Here is a 19,009-nt window from a genome sequence, read left to right as displayed (position 1 = left end):
CTTCTTTAATAAGAGTAATGCTTTATGGAAAAACTGTGTAAGTGTAACCACTGATGGAGCCTCTGGAATAAAAAATGTATTCCAGGGTAAGGCTACAGAGCTAGCATCACATGTGAAATTAGTTTACTCTGTCACTCATAAGCAAGAGCTTGCAGCAAAGAAGCTGGAGCCAAAAGTGCATGAACTGCTACAGGGTGCTAATGATGTAATTATTTTATTTTTTTTAATATTAAAATAAAAAACGACTCAAAAGCCTTTAAATAGCAGAATACTTCTAATGTTCTGTAACGAGATGGGTAGTGACTATGACAGTCATTTGTAACCCACATAGGTTCACTGGTTTTCTTATAGAATCATAGAATAATTAGGGTTGGAAAGGACCTTAAGATCATCAAGTTCCAACCCCCCTGCCATGGGCAGGGATACCTCACACTAAATCATATCACCCAAGGCCTCGTCCAGCTGGTCTTGAACACTGCCAGGGATGGAGCATTCACAACCTCCCTGGGCAACCTATTCCAGTGCCTCACCACCCTAACAGGAAAGAATTTCCTTCTTATATCCAATCTAAACTTCCCCTGTTTAAGTTTTAACCTGTTACCCCTTGTCCTATCACTACAGTCCCTAATGAAGAGTCCATCCCCAGCATCCTTACAGGCCCCCTTCAGATACTGGAAGGCTGCTATGAGGTCTCCACGCAGCCTTCTCTTCTCCAGGCTGAACAGCCCCAACTTCCTCAGCCTGTCTTCATACGGGAGGTGCTCCAGCCCCCTGATCATCCTCATGGCCCTTCTCTGGACTTGTTCCAACAGTTCCATGTCCTTTTTATGTTGAGGACACAAGAAGTGCACACAATACTCCAGGTGAGGTCTCATGAGAGCAGAGTAGAGGGGCAGGATCACCTCCTTCGACCTGCTGGTCATGCTCCTTTTGATGCAGCCCAGGATACGGTTGGCTTTCTGGGCTGCAAGCGCACACTGAAGCCGGCCCATGTTCATTTTCTCATCGACCAACACCCCCAAGTCCTTCTCCACAGGGCTGCTCTGAATCTCTTCTCTGCCCAACCTGTAGCTGTGCCTGGGATTGCTCCGACCCAGGTGTAGGACCTTGCACTTGGCATGGTTAAACTTCATGAGGTTGGCATCAGCCCACCTCACAAGCGTGCCAAGGTCCCTATGGATGGCATTCCTTCCTCCAGCGTATCAACTGAACCACACAGCTTGGTGTCATCGGCAAACTTGCTAAGGGCACACTCAATCCCACTGTCCATGTCACTGACAAAGATGTTGAACAAGACTGCTCCCAATGCCAATCCCTGAGGGACACCACTCGTTACTGGTCTCCAGATGGACATTGAGCCATTGACCACAACTCTTTGTGTGCAGCCATCCAGCCAGTTCTTTATCCACTGAGTGGTCCATCCATCAAGTTGATGTCTCTCCAATTTAGAGACAAGGATGTCGTGTGGGACATTGTCAAACGCTTTTCACAAGTCCAGGTAGATGACATCAACTGCTCTACCCCTGTCCATCGGTTCTGTAGCCCCATCATAGAAAGCCACCAAATTGGTCAGGCAGGATTTCCCCTTAGTGAAGCCATGCTGGCTGTCACCAAGCACCTTGTTGTTTTTCATGTGCCTTAGCATGCCTTCCAGGAGAATCTGCTCCAAGATTTTGCCAGGCACAGAGGTGAGACTGCCTGGTCTGTAATTCCCCGGGTCATCCATTTTCCCCTTCTTGAAAATGGGGGTTATATTTCCCTTTTTCCAGTCATTGGGAACTTCACCTGACTGCCATGATTTTTCAAACATGATGGCCAGTGGCTTTGCAACTTCATTTGCCAGCTCCTTCAGGACCCACAGATGGATCTCATCAGGTCCCATGGACTTGGGCACTTTCAGATTTTTAAGATGGTCTCGAACCAGATCCTCTCCTACAGTGGGCCCTAGGGTCTTCATTCTCACAGTCCCTGCGTCTCTCTTCCACGACTTGGGTGTTTTTTTCAGAGCCTTTGCTAGGGAAGACCGAGGCAAAGAAGTCATTCAGAACCTCAGCCTTCTCCAAATCCTGTGTAGCCAGTTCTCCCAAGAGCTTCCTGAGGGGGCCTACGTTCTCCCTAGTCTGTTTTTTATTTGCTATGTACCTGTAGAATCCCTTCCTGTTATCTTTGATACCTCTAGCTAAGTTTAGTTCTAACTGGGCCTTATGGTGAAGTCCTAAAAGAGTTGGTGAACTTGAAGATGTTATGCATTTTGGTTTTACAAAGAGAGAAATGTTCCAAACTTTCTGACCTTATTTGTGATGAACAGAAGTTGTCTTTAGGAGATATTTAAAAAAAAAAAAAAACAAACCCTACATTATATGTGCCTTCAGCATGAAAGGGATGCTTTAACAATGAGAAAGTCACCGCTTTTCAGAAGAAGTTTGTGCTATGGAGAGAACACTTTGGAAATGTTGGTAATTATGTGTTTTCATTTTCACAAATGATGTCAGACAGCCACCTAACAGAAATGCTTATATCCTCACACTAAAATACATGGAAACTGAATTTTCTAGCCTGTTTAAAAATCTTCACAAGAGTTTCAGTGGGGTTTGAACCCAATTGTTAAGTATATAAAAATGTAACATCTTCTGATAAGCTTGCAAGAACAAGTGATTGACATCAAGGAAGATGGAAATTTACTAGACTTAACATAATTGGTGTATGAGACTGTCCTGGGTTCAGCAGTAGCAGTCATGTTTTCTCCTTCTTAGTAGCTGGTGCAGAGCTGTGGGTGTCAAAAAGAACTGCCATGGTTTAAACTCTGTCAGCCACGCAGTCTCGCTCACTCACTCCCCCCACCTTCTTCCCTCCCCCTGAGTCCCAAAGGGATGGGAAAGAGAATCGAAAGAATGTAGCTCCCACAGGTTGAGATAAGAACAGTCCAGTAACTAAGGTATAACACAAACCACTGCTGCTGCCACCAATAATAATAATGGTAAAGGAAATAACAAGGGAAGACAATATGATACCACTCAATGACCAAGCCTGACTGAGCAATGAGTACCCTTCTGGGTAACTCCCAGTTACATCCTGGGCATGACGTGCTGTGGTATGGAATACCTCTTTGGCTAGTTTGGGTCAGGTGTCCTGTCTCTGCTTCCTCCTGGTTTCTCCTCCTCCCTGGCAGAGCATGAGACTCAGAAAGTCCTTGGTCAGACTAAACATTTGAGCAGTAACTAAAAACATAGGTGTTGTCAGTGCTATTCCCAGCTACTAAGAAGGAGAAAAAACGACTGCTGCTGCTGAACCCCAGGACAGAGACTTCAAAATTAACATTATGGTTCGGTAAGTGTAGCCAGCGATGTATGTCCTTCATTTGGATCTGCATATCTTTGTGAAGTACTGCTTTCAGCTGGCAGCCATTAAAACCGAGTATTGAAATAAACTGGATCAGTTTATTGAAATAAACCAGACCTTCAAATTGCTAAGTGTTAAACCAAGAGTTTAAAAAATAATGAAGGCTATTCAATTATATTGCTCTAGTGAGACCAAATGGGGGGGGGAGGTTATACCTCTAAGAATATATATTTTAAAATACTGTTTTCTTGATTTCATCCTTTTTAATTTCTTTTTTGTTTGATTTATAATAAGCATACAGTATCTATTACTACAGTATCAAGAACATACAAGTAACATACATCAAGAACTACAGTATCAAGAAGCATACAGTATCTATTACTACAGTATCAAGAATATACAAGTAACATACATCAAGAACTACAGTATCAAGAAGCATACAGTATCTCTTACTACAGTATCAAGAACATGTATACAATGTAAAAAAAAAAATATGCATGCATACATTTGGGATGCGTGCTCAACAATTTTTTACTGAGAGGGGTGCATGACCAAAAATGTTTGGAGACTACTGCCATAGAGGTAGAGCATGTTAGCTTAGCTCCCTGCTGCATCTCATTGTAAATATAGAAGCTGAAGTTTTTGCTGGTTCCCTAAAAGAATGGTCAGAGCACACTCATACCTTTCTGAAAAATACCTTGGAAATGCCCGTGGCAGACCAGAAACTCCAGCACTATACTTTGTCTTATATAATGAGGCTATTGCCACCTCTTTACATTATTAATAAATCAAAAAAAATACATTAACCCTTTTTGTCAAAACGCTAACATGAAAAACTATGTTTATGCATCATGAATTTTATAGAGGTTCACAGGAAGGGCTCCACCTTTTACGTGATCCAAATACCCCCTGAATCCAGCATATGTGAGGATGTTGCTCTGCCTCTGGATGTTGTTTTCACTAGGATAAATACCCTTAATAAAAAGCCCTTCTCAGTTCCTGCAGGTTCTGTTCACACCTAGGTACTGTATGAAGACACTTGCATGTCACTTGCCCTTGTAAAGCTGAAAATTAATCTATTAGAGCACTAAAATTATAAATAGATGAGACTTTAAAGAATTATTCAGATTTCAGGATCAACAATTCTAAATTTTAAAATGCCCGTGTAGAGCTTTCACAGAAATGCTCTGTAAAATAAAATAAAAATAAACTATCTAAAAAAAAATAATGCCTTCCTCCAAAGCCCCAGTCCAGTACATCTGCTTCTTGCCTGAACAGAGTCTGCTTGTATGGGATCATTCCCAGTGCTTCTAGGTCTCTCTTTTTTAAAGGCGGGAGATTAATGCTACAGAGTATTAATGTTAGGTTAAAAAAAGAAAAAATAGGTATTATCCTTCAGACCAATTAAAAGCATATAACAAATGGCAATGAATTTATTTAAACCTGGGGTTTTTAAGGAGATTGTTCAATTTGGTGAAATCAAATACATAACCTTTAATGACACTAAGTGTATTCTCTCCTCCCTAAGGCAGCTGAAATAAAGCATTATGTATGCTTATGAAGGTACAGAAAATTTTTTTCCTGCCAGATTGTTGTTAGTTCTTGTGGGCACACAGAAAGATAAAGTCTGATTCCAGGTGTTCTGTGAATTCTGGGCACAATCTGTAATGTTAAAATGAAAAGGGCAGTGACAGTAAAAAGTGTTAGCACACATGGAGATGGTTGCCAATTTGTTCTTAAGAAACAGTCATAACTCTCACCATGTCAAGTTGCCAACAATTTGCCCAAAGACATGAATGAACCTGCTTGCTTAATTTGTCGCATAAAATATTTCAAATAATTCTCAGGTAACCTAGAAGATTTCGTCTTCTGGTTTCCACACTGCATTAAGGACTTCATCTCAGACAGTAATGATAAACTGCTTCTGTTTTTTTTATCATTTTTCAGTCATGGATAAAATTTGCTGTACTTTCTTAAACCAAATAGCTTATATTAATGTGACCCTGGAGGATTCCTCTGCAGGAAAAGAGAATGTGAATCCAGTGAAATGAAAAAAATGCCACCATGGTATTTTTAACTGTGCTGTTGTAAGAACAAGTGCAAACCACAGTAAGGCTGCTTAAGACAAGATGCCAAGAAGCAGCATAATGCCTATTCAGAATCCCATTTAGAATAACATAACATGCCAAATTCATTTATCAGGGACTTGATATGAGATATACCAAGAATTGCTGTGATTTAAGAAGCTTCAGGAAAAGATATTAGACACAGAAGTCTACCAAAGGAGAAAAGAGCAAGAACAATTAAAGGTATTAAAGGGTTCAAAAAGATATGTGCAAGAGCTGGGGGAAAATTCCTGTTCTAGAAGGACCTTTCACAGGTAACTGGAGTATTGCTTCAGCTGACAATTGAAGTCTCGGTGGAGGAAGTATGTGAATCAAACTGAGACGCTCAAGTACAGTAAATTATCACCACCATATGGCATCCTTCTGAGGATTCTGAAGTAAATAAAGTGTGAAATAACAGTCATACGCCATTGCAGGAAATGCTGCTGCAAGGTTTTCTTCAATATTAAAAAAATTAAATATAGTTTCTGCATTTTCCTTAATCTTGGAGGACTAAAGGATAATCCCCAAACTCTGAAAGGATGTTTAACAATATAGGAGTCTTAGAAAATAGGATGAAAATGCTCTAATAGAGCCACTACATTCTCTTGCTTTACCTTATTTTTACTTAGATTAAAAAGTGAATGTAATTTAAAGTTTTCATAACATATATTAATTGTATTAATTAACTAGCATGGGTTAACTGAGCTATTAAGTAGCTTGCTTATCTAAATTCCTGCTTTACCCAAAAAGAACATGGTTATGGCTTCTACGCATTTTTAAATTACTTATTTTTTTTTTAGCAGAAGTGGTTACTTTCCAAAGCCTTCAGCAGAGGACAGTCATGTCTCTCATGATGATTTTGTGTGAATCAGCAATGTGATAGATGACAGTGCCATTATGAGTTCCTAGAGCGAAGGAGGGGACAAAAGAAGGAAAGATTAGAAGCAAAACCAATAGCCTGTAACTTGCTTCTCCCCAGGTGACAGCAACCACTGTATCTCACCTTTTGCCAGAGAGTGCTATTTAAACATCAACTATTTTTTCTGTTGCAGACTTTTAGCAACTTTCACTCCTTTAAGCAGCCTTGGACTTCAATGTGCTACTACATATAAGGGACAAGGGAACAACTGTGCTTTTCAGAAAAGAACAACTTGATTTTGTGTGAAGTGCATGGCACCTTTTCAAAATACTTTTAAGTAGATGAAGTCATATACCTGGGAATCTTCTAGTAGTCTTGAATTTGCCAGATTTATTTTTCTTTTTATCGTTTTTCCTGAGCAATGTGTGATATTATCATGCTTAACTAAATGTTAGATATCATTAATTTTGCATGCGATCCACTTCATATGTCTTTCTAACATTTTCTAGGATTGCTTGCCCTCTTTTTGTTTTGGAAACATAATAGTAAAATCAAAATATTTCTTCAGGAAGCATTTACTCAAGTGAGGTTTCCTGCAGTGAGTAATAATTGGTGGATTAATAGTAGGGCAGATTTAGGCCACTGCTGTCCTTATCGGGTAGCAACAGTAGACAAAAGTCTGGTGGGCATCGCCACCATATAGCTCCTACATGTCTGCTACTTCCTTCGGCAGGGATAGTTTCCATAGAAATCAGTGATTCAATGTTCTTGAGGTTAATGTCTCTTCCTCAACGAGGTGTTTAACAACTCTTTATTGCACAATTCAACAAAGTCATGGTTTTAATTTGCAGGTGAGATAGAGGAAAAATGCTGTTGAAGGTATACACAGAATTTATTTAAAAGTATATATTTAAAATCTTAATTTATTTTAAATCTCAATTGGTATTGTTGTGTGCACTCATGGCTCCAAAAAGAAAAATGAAGGACATGGGTCATACTGGTTACTTTTACTTTAGCCAGATCATAATGGTATCTGGATCTTCAGCTCTTGCTTAGGGCAAACATTCTGTTGCAGTATGCTTTAAGCCTATATGAAGAGCATAGATCCTAATACTTTTGTTCTTTTGTTTCCCGGAACATCCCGTTTCCTCCCCCCACCCCCGGCCTGCTTGCTCTGGCATAGAACATCTTACATATGAATATCCTTTATTAAAAATAATTGTTGTTTGTGTATTATTTTCCTTCACATTCTTGTGCTGTCTTGAACAGGAGATTCATCTTTAGCCAGTAGAATCTGTTTGGTGACTATTGGAATACTAAGGGTGTATTAGTATATGTGTAAGCAGCTCCATTTTCTTAAGAAGTCCATGTTTTTATCTAAGACCCATCTTCAAGGAAGTATAGTAGTTTCAAGTGCGACAGCATACTCATGTGTATGCCTGTTCGGTAGAGTCAAGTCATCAAGGACTCATTCTTAAAACAGTGTTCCGTCTCAAAATTTCCTATTTGCAACTGATGAAAATACTTCTTAGGGGATTTATTTTTCATACAGGTAAAGGCTGCACCAGCTGCATCCTACAAAAATTTTAATTGTAGCATTAAATTCTTAAACAGGATGTCTTCAAAAGACATAGTGAACAGTTTTACTTGAATAAACATCAGAGGAGGCTCTCTGAATATTCACAATAGTATATACTAAAGTAACACTTTGTCAGAGGTTACTGCACTGAATAATAATTCCACAAACAGAACAAGTATTAGGTATGTTTGGCCATTTGAACCTTCTTCCAGCATCAAATGGCAATAAAATTTAACTTATTAAGTATTATCAGAAATTTTACAGATCATTGTACAAAGTAATGTAAAATGTATAGATCAGAATGTAGTAACAGATAAGTTAACAGACTTGGGCACCAGTTAGGATTTACAGATTCTTTTTTTTTTTGTAGCTAAAACTTGGTTGGGCATCTAGGGAAGATCTTTTTTCCCTATATTTCCCAGGTTATGTAGCCTTTCAGCTAGCCTGCAAGATAGTATGTTTATTATTTGAAATATAGAGTAGTGTGAGGAGATCGGAAGGGAAGGGTGTGGTTCCCATTGTGAAGACTGCCACTTCTAAAACTGAATTTCAGTTTTATGGATTTGTAGGCTTGAAAGTGAGAGGGAAAGTGATTTTTCTGTAACACTGACAGTATCCCAGTTCTTTATGGTTTCGTAACTCCTCAGTTCCTCCAGTACGGGTGAGTACAGACTCTTGGTGCCAGTAATAATAGGAAGATTTACACTACTTCTTTGGAAGATGCTAATTTGCTGGGTCCCAGAAACAGAAAGGATGCAAAAGAAAATTATGTTTCAGGAACATTTGTGAAATGATTTCATTTTTCTGAATTATAAAAATGAATAAAGGAAAGAAAGTGTCTGTCACACAGCTGTGCTGATCATTTTGACCAGAACGATCAGCAGTGTTTGTATGTGCAGAACCGGGCCATCAGCTTTGTAAAGCAGTTATTTCCTCAGATAATAATCCCAGTGATCACAGGAATGGTATTTGTGAGCAATGAAGTGTATAAACAGAGGAAAGTTAATCATTACGTTATGCTTCCTACTTTAAAGACTCCAAATTTTTTTCAATTCTTAGTGAAAATTAAATATTAGTATGATATTTCAATATGTAACACTGTAAGAAATGCATTTCTACTTCATTATCGTGTACCTTCAATTTAGTTTTATTTAACTTTAGTTTCCAAATGGATTAAAGTTACACTCAGTGCAAAGCACTACAAAATTCCAGCCATGAAAAAACAGAAAATGATGGAACAATTTAGAAGAACCAGTGCAAGTGAAATAAGTTATTTGAATGTAAATGATAGGCAATGGAGAAACAGAGGAAAAACTACATTTTTTTGAAATCTCCTGATTACATGCCTCTGCTCAGTAGTATCACTCAATTAGCATCTAATTTAGTTCTCTAATACAGCAGAACCTATTTTGGTCAGCAGCATAGAACATAACTTGTGTATTTTTCCAGAAGGAAGGAACATGGGGCTGAAGCATGGTTCATGTGGTAAAATTTTCTCATCTCTTTTATTGACATTATCATTAAGTGCAACAATATCATGTGATGATCTTATATCCCTGAAGTGGTGTCTGGTTTTCCCTTTCCGCCTGAAATAAAAAAAAACAAAACAAAACCCACTACATTTACGAAGTTTAAACCAAAGGGATTTTTTTACAAGGTGATCTAATCAAAACTGTTTGGAACAGTGCATTGCCAAGTGGAGAGTAAGTTAATAAAATGATTTATTAAACTGTTCTCAACTTTTAAGCAAACCTGTCTTTCTGCTTCTAACTGGCCTAAAGCCCAAATACCTCAGTGTATTGCAATAAGGATAACTATTCCCATAGTTCAAGCATAGAACAGAATTAAATCTTAGCATGATATTGCTGACCTTTGCACACTTAGGAAGTTTGGGGAATGTGGATTGTTATTTTGGAGAATTACTGAAATAGTAATAATTTCTTATTGTCTGTATTCTCACAGGTATGTTTTCTATAATATCCCCTTCATCCAAATGTCATCCAATTTTCATATTAGGTAAATGTTTCTTTCTGTTTAGCTTTCCACTGAGACTTGTATTCATAGTTTTCAGTTAATAACAACACTTACTCCTGGATACAGAGGTGTTTTTATAAATGTTGTCATAGTCCCCTGAGTCTGATGCAATTAAACCATTAGTAAATAACTATAGCTTCAGTACACCAACTTGAGTGCATGGTGAAACTTCAGACTTGGCCCAGACAGAAATAATCCAATATAGATGCAGACTTCCACACTTTTAACAAAACCCATGGGTTGTAGAAACTTTCTCTACCAGCTAAGAGTAGAAGAACCTGTTCGTTCTCCCTCAGGGTTTGGGTGGTCAGATTGAGAAAGAATGCAAGGAAGTAGGCCCACTTCTCTGAACTTTTCCGGAGAAAATTTTATGAAGGTAAGGGATCTTTGGGGTTTCCAAGTTTCAACGGATGCTACCAGTACTGGAATACCATTTTGAGACAGGGTTAGATTTTGAGACCTGGGATTCAGCTACAGTTCAACTGTCTGTTGGTATCCGAGAGTCACCTCAGCTCCATTTATAGTTAATGGAGAAAAGAGAGAGAGACACTTTCAGGGTGCAATTCATCTCACCTGTTTTAGACATCTATTTATGGATGAGATGACTCATTCTTTGGAAATTCTCATTTATCTTAACTTTGGCAATATCGGTGTAACACCTTTCCTAGTTAGTGTTGGAATAAAAAGTATTTCATACATCATGGATGGAGAGACTGTAAATGTGTAAATGTTACTGTTGCTTTCATTCTGCTTAATCAAGAAGGATTTGCTATGCTACGCTATGATTTTGCGTAAAGACATTTCCTTTTTAAATCATAGCTCTTTTGACACTGATAATATTTTCTTAAATAAGATTTAATTATTGTTCATGTTGCTTTGCTTGAATTATCCCTCTCAATGAATTCTGCTCAGAAAATGTTTTAGCAAATGGACTATTTCTGAGTAATAGATATGTTTGAAACTTGTGCATATATAAGAAATACTAACAAGTACTTCACAGTTTTTAGATTTTTTATCACTCTAAGTAATTTTTTTCCTAAATGCATACTCTAAACCTTGTAAAATTGCATTTTTAAGAAGATCCAGATACATTCTATATTTTACATACTATAATTACACTCCACACATAATAATATGGAGTGCCTTCACCTGTCTGCCTCTGCATTCCCTCCAAGATAAAGGTGTTCAGTATTTCAACATTCCTAGTTACTTGAATACTTGCACCAACTTTCAGTAATCCTGTTATGTTTACTTGATTTAATAAACAAGTATTTTGAATTCTTGCTTGATTACTTTTACTTCTGGCATTGGTTTACAGATTATTAAATGATATATTCCTGGTATGCCCCATATTCACTTCCATAATACCTGGCATGAAAATTACTGTTGTATACAACCTCCTGACCCTCTGCCCTATCTCTAAGATAGCAGATATCTCTAACTCTTAAGATTCAGTCTTACTGAAGAGAGATTTTGCCTTCAAACTACTCAAAGTCCTGATGACCCTGTTGTGCAGGTCCTTAATGTGCTTGTAGATTAAGTGGAACTTAATCTGTTCATACATTGTCATAGTGCAGATCTCCCTGTTTCTTTTTCTAGCTAAATTTTTTACTTACTCTAGTATGCTGGCATCTTGTAATACCTGATAGCAAGTGATCCACCTCTTGGTAAGATGGATTGTTTTTCTCTTTTTGTTGCACAGAAATCGGCTTCTAACTCAAGCAGTCTGTAAGTCACCTGAACAACCTGTAATAAACATTACCATGTCTTATGGTAACACTGTACCATAAGAACCCTAAATTCCTATTAACTCTGCTTACTTACAACTATAGTTAACATCAGATTTCATGATTACATTTAACTTCCGAGACCAAAAAGCACAGAAGGAAATTTTTCTACTGTAGAGAATATGGGGGAAAATTTTGTATATAACTTTGCAAAGGTTTGTGTTTAAAGGGGTATGATCTGTGTGGTAGTCAGGCATACGTAAGTTTTATGTGAAATCATATTTACCGCATTGACATTCCAGGCAGAAATGAGGAAAATTAGTATTTCTTAACTGGAAGATGTAGTTTTATATATATACATATATAAAATAATGCAATATCCTATTTTTTTATTATTGTTAGTAGTAGTAATATCACTCTGGTCAAAAATAGTCAGTCTGAACCACTTGGACACTTTTTGCAGGCAGGAGTTATATTGTTATTTGTTTCCATATTAGATCCATTTGCTGGAGTTCTACTTCAATGAAGAAAAAAGTCATATTTTTCTTGAAAACTGGTACTGACAGTTTTCCCAAGTAAAAGTCCCAATATCCCAGATTTCCTTCTTTCCTTCCTCTCACCTTGAAAACTGCAGACAATATGTCATTTAAAAAAAAAAAAAAATCTGATTTATTTGGAACAAAAAAAGAAACCCAATTCATCTTGATTTTATTTCTCCTTTATGCAATAAGGTATATTTAGGTTTTTAGTTTTCCTATAAATGGAACTCTTTCATAATACCTAAATAATATCTCACTGTTTTCTTTTGGTTTATCCACAATTTATATTTTGTGTTGTTTCTCTGCTTAAAATAAGATTTGTGTTCCTCTTTCACTTTTGTAAACCAAAATGATGTGTATATCAATGAAAATATACCTCAATTTTCTTCTATATCTAAAGGCAATGACGAACATCAGTGTGGTGCAGTATTACAAAATTTCTCTTCTCCAGATATTTCTTGAAAATAAGTTTCACTCAGTGTTTCTAAGCCTCTAAATATAATGTGTTTGTTTCATTGGAATGAAAACAAGGATAGTTATGTATGCTTATAATGTATTGTAATGGTGAGATCTCTGTATTTTTACTAATCCCAGAAATTATAATCTGCCCTTTGCAATTACTCACAATTTACATTTTGTCTATGAAATGAGGAAATAATTTTTCTGATAATTAATAAATTTATTTTGTACACATAATGTTTATATCTGTGTACTGAAACTCCTACAGAGCAACATTTTAAAGTACACAGTATAAATCTCAGCTGCAGGAAATCTTAGTAAAATACCTGACTGTAAAATCCATCTGGTCTCAACAGTTCTCATTCATTAGGAGTCTCTTATAATCAACATCTGGTAGGATCAGACTGCTCTGAACAACAAGGATTTAGCTTGCAGTATTTACATGCAGCTTTAGTTAACCAAAAGGTCATCAGAAATATCTGTTAAAAGCAAAGTAGTATGATTAATCTGGAAGTTGTTACATTCATTTTGTAACTGGCAGAGTTACGATTAAATGAATGAACTGTGCCTTTAAAGGTATAAGCTGAAACCTTGTTTGAACCACTGATTGGTGGAGACCCCTGAATCCACTATCATCATTAGATGATCAACTCACCAGGAATATCACTTTTCTTTACTATATTCTTGGGGAAAAGGTATAAAATGGGCTTGATAAAAAGAAGATACTGTGGTCAAATAGATGCTAGATATTTGCTACTGGAGAGCTGGTGCTTTCACTAATAATCCCACTGAAGTGAGCAGTATCTGTTGACCTAAACCAAAATCACTGTGTGCATTTTTTGTACCCCTGTAAGGTAGGGCACCATATATATATAGTATGCAGAGGATCATCATACAGAGATCATATAGGAAGTAAAAAACATGCCAACAACAAAATTCAGTGTCAGAGCTCTCACCTTTCTGCCCCTCGCCAGCCCCCTGAGGCTTCCCCTTCCTAGACCCAGGACCTTGTTTCAGCTCAGCCTGGTGCTATCAGTCCCTGCCCTAGTGATGCTGCAGGACTCCTGGTCTCTCTCTCCCTTTCCATCACAGCTGTGCCTGGCACAGACTGTGTTGGTTTGGACTCATTTCTTGGCTTGTTCTCAGGCCTTTCTGGTTGGTACAGACATGCTCAGCAATCATGGGACTCTGTCTGACCCTGAATATTCTCACCAGACAAAATCGTGTCCCAGACGCATGGATGGGCTTCCCAGCTCCACCCTGCACCTGCCTTATTGCCGTAAATTTATCTGGAGATATAACCTCATGGCTGAAACTGTTTTCTCCAAGCCTGTCCTGCTTCCCTCTCTGGGATGCTGGCTGATGAGGTCCCTAGTCCAGGAGCTGTGTTATTGCATTTGTGTCCCTCTTACTTAGGGAGCATCCAGACTATGCCGCTCCTCAACATTTTCTAGAACTGGAGGTGAGGCATTAGACCCAAATCAGAAGATTCTGTAGTTAAATTTATTTGAAAGAAGTGAAGAGCTTCTGTAGGAAGAAAAACACGAGTTTAAATCCTGGGAGGTATTTAGATTATTTAGAAAGAAAGTAAAGAACCTGAGAATGGTGAAAGAAAGTATGGAAATAAGAAGAAAATATTTGAATAGCCCCAGTGAAAATACCCCACCACCAGGCACAAGATGAGATGTGTTAGACTAGTGGTCATAGAATTGAAAGGGAAAACATTGTTATCTGGAAAAACAATACAAACTTTGTAAATTCTTATAAATCTCCTAATATCTTCTTGTGATAATGGGAAAGAAACACCTTTCTATTGACAAAATCTCCACAACAGATGCAATCTGGAAAGCATTCAGGATCTGACTGTGACAGTGGAGGAAAAGGTTTGCCAAATTCTCTGGCACCAAATCTAATAAGGCGTGTCCTTTGGGAGGTTAATCAGTAGTCCAATGAAAATAAGAGCTCTGAAAGCTGCAAAGCATTGGGCTTCTAGCAGATGGGGCATGAAGGTGTCAAAGAAATGTTTTGGTAGTTTTTAAGTATTTAAATAAGTGTTGCTTAGAAAAAAAATCACATAATTTATCAGAAAATAAATCATTGCAATTGAATACCTCAGTTGCAGAGTTTGTGAACAAGTTCTAAAAGGAAGGAACCACAGCAAGTCAGTAGACAGTCTGAAGTGTAATTTTTATAATCAAGAGTCAGCCTTGTACCCTCCACTGAAGCCTATCTCTAAGTGTTAGTCTATTTTAATAACACTTAATGTATATTTTTATCAGTTTTCTCATGTTAATAGTCTAATTTGACTAAATAGCACTGGTGAATCAGCTGTTTTCTACTCAGATCAGCTGAGTAATGTTAATCTAATCTCTCTGAGATTAAAATAAGGACTACAAATGTCTCCAGAAAAAGAAAATCAAGACAATATCAGAAAAAAACCCATGCAACTAGAAGATTTCTTGTTTTACAGAAGAAAGTAGGACAGGTTTGGGTAGAAGCCTATGATAAGCTGTAGGCCTTTGGAAAGTACGGTTCCATTAGCTAAGGAAAATTGTATTTTTTCCAAGTGACTTTTCATATTAGATAGAAGGATTTTGGACATTAGCTAAACTATGATCAAGAGAGTTCTTTTTTATTTTATTATCACTGATGTTTTTATTTGTGTGGGTTTTTTTCTTTCAGAAAAGCAATTTTTCTTTGTATCAAGACCTGTATCATAAGGAGCAGTTAATGGCATTGCTGGAGCTAAAATATCAATCGTTCATTTTACTAGTATACTGAAAAAAAGGAGTCACTACTGATCATTTTTTGTCAGTGAATATATTTTTACAAAATAAACTTAAAAGCTGATTATAACATCACAAAAGTTATGGATATAACTAAAATATTGATGAACTGAACATTGACTGTTGCTTCTTTAAAATAAAATATTTTTTAATTTAAAAAATATCTATATATCCAATTGATTTAATCATTGTAAAAGGTTATAATATAAAAATATGTATTAGTAGTTTTAAAGCATGCCTAAAAGAGGCCATGAAAGAAGTAATTAGGGCAACCAGTGTAGTAATAATCTTCAGGACATACTTCATTGGTCAACCCAGAAACTTGGTAGAAACAACTTAAAGGGAACAGCAAAAAGGTAGAATGGTCTTTGAGAATCAAGTAGTGAAATTACTGTATTGCAGGAGCCAGATTATCCTTCCTGTCTTGAAGAAATTTGCAAAAGCACAAAGATAGTTTTAGTGTTCCTCTTTTTTTTTACAAAAGGCTCTGTTGCTATTTAAAACATTAAGCAGCATACCAAAAAAGAAAAAGTTAGTTGCATGAAATCACCCAACAGAACCACTGACATGCATAGATTAGGAGGATGCTCACAAACATACATTAACGAAAGGCTGAACGATTAATGAAGAGGTGGGTTTGTCTTGAAAGTAAAGCTGCCAACAGAACACAGAAATCTCACCTGTGACCTTTCATATCTCATTGCATCAGCTTGTTTTTACTCTATACTTAGGCAGGAGCGTGATAGACTTTAAGCAGAAGAAATTTCGCAATAGCTGGACCTTTTGCATGGATAAAATGCCGTCTCGTTATATAAACTTTACTGTTATTTCAAATCAAATTAAGATGTTCCTACTCCTGAAAGACAGATCACTTCCTCTTCTTTATTTCACTATGTCACAGCATAACAAATATTTTTAGATTGGTTTGAATGGACTGTGCTTCTCTCTCAAAGGAGGTCAAGCAAAAGGAGAGTTAGTAGGGACATTTAAAATATGTAATTCCAACAGTCCACACAGAAGGTTATTGGAAAGTATCTGCATATGATTTATAGACTTCTAAATTTTCCCGTTTAGTATCACATATCTTTCTCTTCCCAGTATTGTATTTTCTGTGTTTGCATTTCAGGATACCTGTTTTATGCTATGATTTGCTGCCCCTACTTCTGATATAACACATAAAAAACACAGTACAATGAATGTGATTGTAATTCTATTAAATTAAAATTGGAGTGCCACTCTGTTCAGTCTGTAACCATATTATATACAGTTAAAATGATTTCTGTTGTCTGCAACCATGTTATATACAGCTAAAATTATTTTTGCTCATTTATTAGGAACAGTGATGTAAAACTCTGTTTTTGCAGTCATGTGACTGGAGGAAAGCCAGCAATGTTTAAGACACAAAACCTTAGAGTAGTTATGGAAAAAAACTCTGAATCTTTAAAACACATTGGTTTGTATGTTATCTAGTATCTTTGTGCTATTAGGCAGCTCAAAGAGGACATAGTCTTGCTACTAACACAAAAACAAAAAACAGAGAAAATCTGCTGGTACATGGTTACATATGTCACCTTTAAGCAAACCATACCATTCACTACCCTGTGATAAGACGCATGCTGTGAGAAAGGGTGAGAATACAGAGATGTTCATTAAGCTTTAGTAATCCCTAACAGATGTAAGATAAATTCTGCTGATTCATGCTAGGACCAGCTGACAGTGTTTTAAAATCAGTACTCAGCAGTAAGAATATGCAAGAGCTTCCTTAATGAGTCTTTTCCCTTTATAGAGTCTCAAACATTGCTTTGGCTACAAGAAAGCTATTGGTCTTAACAGCACTAGAAATACACAAGAATTGTCCACCCCAGTGATACAAAGAAGGACCTTGCTGTGAACTTTTCATCACAAAAATCAAAGCTCGTTACATAATACACCCATTGACAGCTGATTATGGTCATAGAAGACCAGTGCCTTGATCAGATTTTAGGTGAAATGGAAAAAAAGATGTGTATGCTTATGCCACCGTTGAGGTCATTTCTTGTCCATTAAAGTGATAAATTTAGTCCATCTGCTTCCTCCTCCCTGAGTCTCAGTTCACTAGTTTGCCTTTTTCTCAACTTCTGACAGGTGAGGAATGATCTGACTGGTGTCCTGTACGGTGAAGACATTGAGATTTCAGATACAGAGAGTTTCTCCAATGATCCTTGCACAAGTGTAAAGAAGCTTAAGGTATGTGTTGCTGTTTGACAAAGATAAAGTGATTATTATATCAATGCATTTGATTTTTTTTTCTTTTTTTTCCTATGAAGAATGCTAATGAAATAAAATTTGCTCAAAAATGATATCCTGCTAAATTCCATTGCATAATAAGGTCAAACAAAGGCTTTTTGAGAACCTAGTCCTGTTTAAATCAATGAATATGACAAATATTTTTATAGTTCCTGATAGGGACACTAAGTAGAGAAAGTTGTTGCTGGCTTAATGATTGAACCTATTGCACCAATCTTAGTGATATACATGTAAAAGCTCTTGAGGCTTGGAACCAGAACCCTTTTAAGGTAAACTATCACATAGCAAAAGCATTGAGCATCTTTCCATTAGCTTCCTTACACATTTTAGATTGAATTCCTTTCTTATATCATCTGCATTATTTCATATGAATCATAACAGAAAAAAAAAAATTGATAGCAGAATAATCTACCTTCCTTTTCTTATTATAATGATCTATTAGGTTCCTGGCATCTCATAAAATTAAAACTATATTTTAGCATTACCAAGCAATGCAACCAACAATAAACTAAACATAGGAGATATGAATCTTAAACTACTTATAAACATGAAAAAATGAAGAAGCACTTTGATTCTAGCCTTTCTGTATGTCAACAACACACTGTTTTATAGGGAAGATGAGAAGACTAACAAACAATGTATTAAAGTTATCTCTTGATTTTTTCTTCAAAGCAAATTACTACAACAATGAATAAGCAACTATCAGGACAACAGTTTATTCTTGATACGAATATAAGGTTACTAATCCTTAGCACACATCAGGCACAACTTAGCTATCCAATTCTAAAAATGTTCGTTCCCTTTTTAAAGATGTTAACCTAATATAGTAAACTGGTATCTGCTTACTGTACTTGTGATTCACATGGACATAAAATATCTTTTATTTTTATAACACACTTTGATGAATTAATGGTTATGCATTGCAAAATGGAAATATCTGGTATGATCTGCCAGAAACACGTTTTATATTTTTTCCCAGCAACATCTTACTTTTTGCTGCATCGAATCCAGCCTCTTTGAGTCACAGCTGGAAAGAACATTTAGGCTTAAGGATATCTTTAAAACTCATTTTTGTGTTCAGAGAAAACAATGTTGGAAGATATGTATTTGTACATCAAGTTAAATGTCTAAAAAATTCTAAGCATGCACAGGCAACTTCTATGAGCAGTAACACTTTTGCTTCCAATTTTCTTATATCTTGCCCATAGGACACAAAAAAAAAAAAAGCAATATATGAATTCCAATTCAATGAAACAGTTTCCATCTGATTTCCCCAATACAATAGGTGTTTTG

At 36.6% G+C, this 19,009-nt stretch overlaps 1 protein-coding gene across 3 annotated transcripts in view; it reads left to right on the top strand.

Moving 5' to 3' along the window:
- The window catches only part of GABBR2 (gamma-aminobutyric acid type B receptor subunit 2), a 445,208-nt gene that overhangs the window by 187,336 nt on the left and 238,863 nt on the right, over positions 1 to 19,009 (top strand). For all 3 annotated transcript variants that reach the window (XM_061449004.1, XM_061449005.1, XM_061449006.1), the window contains one exon: positions 17,555 to 17,656. In XM_061449004.1, the coding sequence (XP_061304988.1) occupies positions 17,555 to 17,656 (102 nt within the window). The remainder of the gene's footprint in view (positions 1 to 17,554; positions 17,657 to 19,009) is intronic.

This window comes from Pezoporus flaviventris, unplaced genomic scaffold (assembly GCF_033815535.1).
Source record: "Pezoporus flaviventris isolate CSIRO_AGI_PZ_B2104156 unplaced genomic scaffold, CSIRO_AGI_Pfla_v1 ptg000007l, whole genome shotgun sequence".
NCBI classification, from domain to species: Eukaryota; Metazoa; Chordata; class Aves; order Psittaciformes; family Psittacidae; genus Pezoporus; species Pezoporus flaviventris.
The sequence above is the reverse complement of the archived record's forward strand: the minus strand, read 5'-3'. Positions and strand labels throughout refer to the sequence as shown.